Source organism: Penaeus monodon, chromosome 40 (assembly GCF_015228065.2).
Source record: "Penaeus monodon isolate SGIC_2016 chromosome 40, NSTDA_Pmon_1, whole genome shotgun sequence".
Lineage (NCBI taxonomy): Eukaryota > Metazoa > Arthropoda > Malacostraca > Decapoda > Penaeidae > Penaeus > Penaeus monodon.
This window is the reverse complement of record NC_051425.1, coordinates 23,015,474-23,022,973: the sequence shown is the minus strand read 5'-3', so window position 1 is coordinate 23,022,973 and position 7,500 is coordinate 23,015,474. Positions and strand designations below refer to the sequence as shown.

The window sequence follows — 7,500 nt, the reverse complement described above, 5'->3', positions numbered from 1 at the left end:
TTCAAGAGAGGTGACTTCATTTACAATCTTAGAAGTAGACGGTGAGATTTGGAGTGTCCGAGACGGATGACTGAGGCATCGGAGTGACACTGACTTCAGGATCCAACTCCGTCTGAAAAATGCAGGATTATTTGTATATAGACAAGTATTAAAAAAAAAAGATAAATAAATAAATAAAATAAATAAATAAATAAATAAATAAAATAAAAGGTATATTGTAATTCCAGAGGTAAAAGATTCTCTAATGATAGTGATAATTCCAAGCTTATTTTCCTGTGAATTTGACATTTTCAAAAGAAGTTCCAGTATTCTACAGTTTACCATTCTTATAACTTCAACTTACCTTATTGCTGAGTTCATCTTCCCATGATAATTTCTTTACTCTCTTTGGAATGGACCCATGAGGCCACGCAATTTTGGTAGGTAGCGAGTCCAGTGACACCGTGGACAGGCCTCCTGGGGACGACTGCTCAGGGAAAGGTGTGTTGGCTGGGGGTGGGGGAGGAGTGGGTGCGGGACCAACTTTGTTGCTATGGGGGAGGCCACCTAGAGCCCGGGCTGACCCAATTGGAGATGGACTGTGAAATAAAAGTAAAAACATTAATACTAATCATATGAGATACAGGTTAAATTTACTTGCTAAATATCACTACTCCTCTATGCATAGTTATGTTTCAGGTGTTACTGTAAAGAGTATTAAAAAAAAACTCATAATAATAATATTCTATAACAATTTACTTTTTTTTATTATTACCTGAATTCAAATTTATTGAATTTAATGCAATTTTTCCATTCAAACATATCACTTTTACCCCAAAATGTCTTTTCCTAGGAAGAAAAAAAATATATAGAAATATCCATAGCTATTAAAGATCAACATAGCTCAACTACAAAATTAGTGTTAAGCATTATTTGAACACATTGGACATTTCCATACAGCAATTGTAAGTACTGTGATGAGGTAGCACATATTAGCACTCAAAAGTGTCCCTCATAAATTGAATAAAAACAGAATTTCATCAATCATTAAATGTTTTGATTACTATTGTTTTGCTAATTTTGCAGCTATCTATATTAATTTTGAATTTATATTACAATTATCTTTCTGCTTATTTGCATTATGTTTGAGAAGCTACTAAGGAAAGCATGCAACCACAAGTTCTTATTAAGTGTGTTAAAATCCTTATCTGAGATGCATAAATCATAATTACAGTAATTAAAACTTTCCAGTGTCCTCAAAATAAGTTATATAAAAAAAAGACAAAAAACATTGCCCAATGCCATCACTTGAACATCTAGCTTACCTCATCCCAATAGAACTCCTTCCTCCTATACTCACTGTAGAGGATCTAAAACAAAAAGTTTTACCAAATCACATCACGGCTAGAAAGCAATACCAAAGCAATTTGTCTAAGCAGTGCAAAAGCCACAAATACATCACGAGACATGGAAATCGACAAAACAATCTACTGTGTTCATATAACAGCAGAAAAACCCACTATACATCTATTTTTTTCATACACCCTCTCTCGAATATTTTGTGAATAGTGGGTTCATTCTGCCATCACTATATGTACAAATACTACCAATTAAGCAGATAGCAAGGCATAAATTTAGTCTACTATTAATAATAAGCTACATATCAATGGTTTAAGGATTATTATTCTTAGTTTATCTTAAGCTTTTCTTTAGTTAACAGATGTGCAGCTTTTCTTACCTGATCTGTGGGTCTAGACTATCATTTAAAGAAGCTGTTGAAGCTGTAGTTGAGTGGGATCTGACAGTCCCATTTAAAGAATGGCCGTCAATTCCATGTGGTTGATCTGAAGTGTTTGATGAAGCCGCAGGCAGAGAACCATTGGCTAGGGGGTTCTTCAGATAGCGGCGACTTCCGTGGGCAGAGCCACCACCAATATTTGAACGAACAGAAACTAAAGAATTTGAAATAATTAGTAAATGAATATCACAAAATAATATGTTGCTCACTATAATGATTATATGAAAATTACCTTTACAATTCAAGCATGTAAAGCTTAGTATGAAGGTCTAAAGATTCTGACCTTCTATTACAATATTTCAGTATCAAAACAAGGCTATTTAATTATCTTAAGACATAAAATAACATCTAAATTCCTTCATAGTCTAAGCTTTCAACTGTCACTCATACTTACTTGTGCTGGCTCTAACACTGCCACCACCTCCATAATTATTGTTATTAGTGTGAGCATTATTGTTATTGACATGATCATTTGCTGTTGGTTCCTCAATCCCAGCCAATGCAGTTGGCATAGGACTGCCAATGGGGGTCATCTGTCTCCCGTTTCCTTGCATCTGAAAGAAAATTAGTTTGTTTTTACCATACAGGCTTAGAGAATACTGGTTGCAAAGTTGAGAAAAATATTTAACATGCAAATCAGATATATTTCACTATAAAATTAGCAATGAATTCTTGGAAATGATAATGTTTTTCTTAGTCATTGTAGCTCATTAAATTAGGATATAAAGAACTGTCACTTCTAAGGAAAAGAAAAAGAGGAAAAGAGGAGAGAGGTGAGTGAGAAAATTGTTTGACAACACATGAAGTTGTGCATGCTTTTACAAAACTTGCCAGTGGAATAAGCATCTAACAACTGGTCTTTCATTACCTGGTGATTGAGAGGTGAGAGAGGGTCCAGCTTGGTGTGAGGAACATTATTTGTCACAATCTGGCTCATCTTGGTTGGTAACGCTGCATCATTGTCATCTCGGTATTTTTTACTGTTTGGAAAAAGAGGAAAATCTTAATTCACAATTTTTATAACAACATTTTGTTTTTTGTACTGATTTTGCTTTGCTATCCTATGATGACTTGATAATATGCAAAAATACTTCACAGCGGACATAATACATATCACATTTGTTTTGCAAAAGTAACATTTTATCTCATATACAATAAGGCGGCACATACTGAGATAGAATCATACACATCAATTCATTACAAACCATACCGATTTCATCTCCAATCACATAATATGACAGATAATAGAAATCACTCTCCATTCCAAAATCAATCTTAAAAACACAGTGTAAGAATGTGCATATTCTAATGCTATTGTCTGTACTACTTTTCATCTTTGCATTTCTAATTGAAAGTTGAAAGTAAAGTGATGAGACTCAATTCTGAAAAGAGAGTTTAATGTGCAGGAGGGGGTGTCATGTGGTACATGGGAAGTTCATGGAAAGTAAATGAATCCTTGACTTTAGCAGAGGGACAGAAGTTATTAAGGATGTGACTGGAATACGTAATTCTCTCTGTAAAAGTGGAACTAATGGCAGAAATGTAGAAAAAAAAAATCCATGCGACATCAAAGTGCTTTTGGCAAAAGCTCCATAAGAATTTACCTTTTTCTGAGAAGTCAGTATATCAAAGACAATCATTCAGATTATTGAAATTTCCAGATTAGAAAATTTTGCATATTCAAATAAAAGCATCAAATATCATAATTTTCATCAAAGAAATAAATTTTGGGCCTCAATGAATATTCTAATATAGTTAAAAACAAAAATGAAGTTTGCTCATGCTTCAAAAAACATCAGGATATGGCAATCTCTGTTTCATTCCCAGTCAAAATATCAATGCAAAAATACCTACCTGATAGGACATAAACACACACACACACACAAACCCACATACAGGAGGATCATTATTGTAGATATCACTGATTAATTATAGTAACAGATCTTTGTCTATTAATAATTTGTTTATTCAGGTGCAACTGAGCTTATATACCCAGGATGCAAAAGAATAATTACTGGTTTGAATGCATGAGTATTCATCTTTTTTAGTGGATTTAAACTACTGCAAAGTTATGACATGACAATAATTATGTTGACATATGAAAAATCACATATATAAGTATAGACAATAAATAGCATAAAATCTTACTGATTAAATCATCAGAAACATTTGTTTCTAAAAATTATTGCCAAAAAATAATATCTCACATGGCTGAGTCATTTTGTTCATACAAGGTAATGGGTGAAAAAAACATATCAGTCCTAATCAACATGCATGTGGCAATCTTCATAAATCGGTGATATATAGCTTCCTTTCATACCTGCTAAGATTTCCAACCAAAGTCATAGCAGTGATGAAATCCCCAACTCCCAAAGATGTCCTGAATATGCAAATATGTTCTTTTTACTAACTGCAGGCTGATACAATTAAAGAAATGTCCTAATTTTTTTTAGAACGAGTGCTTTGCAGCCAAAAAAGACAGTAGGACAAAAACTTTATAACTGCATAATTAGGGAAAAGATAATCAGGTGATTAAAGTCATAAGAATAAATGTTTCTTCTAATTCTGCTAGGATGGAAAAAATCTTGAGAATTATAATATATAGAAGTATTTCCAGTGCAAAAGTAGTCCCCAATGTGCTAGTCATGTTCACAAACTGTGCAATAATGCACTTACACAGAGCCTACATTCCTCATTTTGGTAGGCAGAGCTGCATTGGGATCATCTGCATATTTCTTGCTGTAAGAAATATTTCCTGGTTACCACTGTCATTTGTACATTTAACAAGTAACCAGGAGTTGAAGAATTCTAGATTTCTTTGGGGATTTTGGACAAATATTTGTTAATGGTGTGTACATACTCTCTGTGTTTATAAGCCTTGATAATAATTGGATCACTGTGAATTTATGTAGTCTTACATTTCAAAGACCACTCAGTACTGATACTATCCTGTAGTTTGGGAATTCTGTTCTGATTTGAACAGTTACTCATTTGATTGTATAAAATAAATATATAATTTCCACCACATAACGTAAAATTAAATTTTAGATCAAAATAAAAAAAAAGCAGTTTAAAACCTTTAAAAATAAGCTGCAGTAAGATTTGAAAAAAGTCTAATGATTTTCGACTAGTGCACTCCACAACTTACTTTTTGTGGATGTATATTGCAAGGCAGATGATCACAAGGACAAAGACCCCAAGCAGAGCGCCAAAAATGACCATGAGGAGGAAGCTAGAGGTGGCACCAAGGGGTGATGACTTGACCATGCCAGCAGGAAAATTGATGGTCACTGGAGCAGATGCCTGAAAGAGAGATGAGGTAAATATATTTACATCTTTACATTTTCCATTTTAGTTTATATAAATATTTAGTGAGAATTAGACACTATACTGTCATTCCCCTCTTGAAAGGTAAATGTACTGACCTAACCTATGGATACATATCCTTTTCAACTTACCATCCTCGGCGGAGAACCAGAGTCCTTTGCCTGAATAACAATGTGGGCTTCTGTAGAGTTGAGTGTTGTAAGGTCTCTGACTCTCAGTTCTCCATCACTTGAGATGGCAAACATTCTGGAAAAGAATATTTAATAATCAACACAGTTTTCTTATTTTTGGCAAAAGCAAACACTCTCATTTATACTTTTCATTGACAATTAAGTTTAGGATCAAATTCAAACTTTATTTCAGACTCAAAGGTCTATGATAGTGCACACTGATTTTGCAAAAAAAAAAAAAATTTGTAGCTATAAAATAGACTCCCAACAAAACTATATGAAAGACTTATTCCATATCATCATAAAACGGGTATATCTAAGGCTTAGTTTTCTCTCAGTCAGAGGAAGCAATTTACCTTGCATCCTCCCCCATAACAGTGAGAGTGATTTGGTCCCCACGGTCACCATCTGCAACTTCTATGGTGCCCACAGCATCTCCTGGTCTGAGAGTGGTGGATGTAACATAGAACTCATATTGTGGGTAACGGAATCGTGGATCCCAGTCGTTCACATTGAGAACTTGTACTCTCAGTGTTGCAGTATCATTCTGTAGAAATTTATACAATTATAGAAATTTATGCAAAGATATACAGTCTTAAACAAAACATGCAATTAAAATATAAGTTATAGTTTCCACTCATGTAGCACAACACATCATATCTTCTACTTACAAACTCTCCATCTGTGACATAAATATGTAGATTGTATTCTTGCTTTAATTCATAGTCAAGTTCAAACTCAAGGATGATTTGACCAGATGATGAGATGCCAAATACCCCATCACCATTCCTTTCCAGCCGGAAACGGATATTCTGCAAGAGATGCGCACAATGAGTAAGTTGCAATAATAAAGTATAAATGTCAATTACCTTTTAATAATCATCTTTTCAAATGTCATCCTATTTAAAAACACCTTTTAATGAAATTAAGGTATGATCATCTTATATGCAGGTTTTTTCTTTTACTTACTGAATCAAGGTTCTTATTTATTATAGTAGGAGCAATGAGAGAGTGTTTAGGTAAGTTCTCTAAGACTGTTGCTACATAATCTCGCTGGACAAACTGAAGTTGAGTTGAATAGTATCCCCTCCTGGACAAGGTCACTGTTGTCAGGGCATAGCGATCTGGGTTGTCAACTTGTGTAGCCTGAGAATAGCAGAGAATTTGTTAGCCAAGTACTTAGGCATTGGCATGTCAATCCTGAATGTGGATACAATAACCAATCCTCCGTTATAAGTTCTAGATTTCATTATAGCATTTTGTAACAACAAAAACACATACTTCTGACACCACAACAAAAAATAATCTCACTTGCAATGACATTTAAAAATGAATGTGTATCACCAGGTTTAATCTATCAAAAATATTGATGCAAAATATGAATTCACATATCTAATCTTCCACTGAAAGTAATAAATATACAGTCAAATAAATATCAAGACAGATGTAACAGACTTAAGTATTATCACATACCCTGACAACAAGTGTGGCTGGCTGGTGGAGCTGATCATCAGGCAAGTTCATGGAGAGGGAAACCTCCCCTGTTTTGGGATCAATTTTGAAATACCTTGCTGCTTCCTCATCTGTAAATGAGATCAAGAATTTTTACTTATATGACATTAGTGCTGCCTCAAAGGCCTTCTCAAAGATATGTATGATCACATCAGCTCTGCTAGTATGAAATATAATCAAGTTTTATTTTGTGTAAATGACAACTATATTTTTATTTGTGTAGAAAACACAGTATTCATGAACAAAGATGTATTATAACACTAACCTCTGCTGAAGGAATAAGTAACCTCTGCCATGATACCTGCATCCCTATCCACAGCACTGACTGTCTCTGGCTGCACCTCAATGGGTGTACCCTGCAGTAAGAAGGTTAGTATTAAGATCTCAATTTAGAGTTACCTACCTAGAGTTACCTATCAAACATATTGACAGCAAGAACTTATAAAATAATGGATTCAAGTTGTCCATTTATCACCATCACCTTCATAATGATGCACGTAAAAAAATACATTTTGCTACTAAATAAATTTTTTAATGGTAAGTTTGTCTTTATAAATGAGAACCTTGAATCTATGATAAAATCATTTAATCTACTGAAACAGGATATTCAACATGTTTTCTGCTGTAGTTTAAAGTTAGATAACTAGACTGAGAGAGACTGACCTTAACTGGGTTGTCTGGGATCACAGCCATATAATGATCCCTGGCAAAGGC

At 34.1% G+C, this 7,500-nt stretch overlaps 1 protein-coding gene across 2 annotated transcripts in view; it reads right to left on the bottom strand.

The window, feature by feature from the left end:
* Nucleotides 1–7,500, bottom strand: part of LOC119597760 (protocadherin Fat 1-like) — a 54,677-nt gene that overhangs the window by 789 nt on the left and 46,388 nt on the right. Inside the window, exons 8-21 of one of the 2 annotated variants that reach the window (XM_037947381.1) lie at nucleotides 7,450–7,500; nucleotides 7,052–7,142; nucleotides 6,748–6,857; nucleotides 6,244–6,420; nucleotides 5,946–6,086; nucleotides 5,631–5,821; nucleotides 5,236–5,350; nucleotides 4,926–5,080; nucleotides 2,646–2,757; nucleotides 2,172–2,331; nucleotides 1,718–1,931; nucleotides 1,305–1,349; nucleotides 344–578; nucleotides 1–112 (exon numbers count right to left, since the gene is read on the bottom strand). The exon at nucleotides 1–112 is cut by the window's left edge and continues 789 nt beyond it; the exon at nucleotides 7,450–7,500 is cut by the window's right edge and continues 75 nt beyond it. In XM_037947381.1, coding sequence (XP_037803309.1) covers nucleotides 29–112; nucleotides 344–578; nucleotides 1,305–1,349; nucleotides 1,718–1,931; nucleotides 2,172–2,331; nucleotides 2,646–2,757; nucleotides 4,926–5,080; nucleotides 5,236–5,350; nucleotides 5,631–5,821; nucleotides 5,946–6,086; nucleotides 6,244–6,420; nucleotides 6,748–6,857; nucleotides 7,052–7,142; nucleotides 7,450–7,500 — 1,881 coding nt within the window. In that variant the 3' untranslated portion in view covers nucleotides 1–28. The remainder of the gene's footprint in view (nucleotides 113–343; nucleotides 579–1,304; nucleotides 1,350–1,717; nucleotides 1,932–2,171; nucleotides 2,332–2,645; nucleotides 2,758–4,925; nucleotides 5,081–5,235; nucleotides 5,351–5,630; nucleotides 5,822–5,945; nucleotides 6,087–6,243; nucleotides 6,421–6,747; nucleotides 6,858–7,051; nucleotides 7,143–7,449) is intronic. The other variant, XM_037947382.1, reaches the window with a different exon arrangement.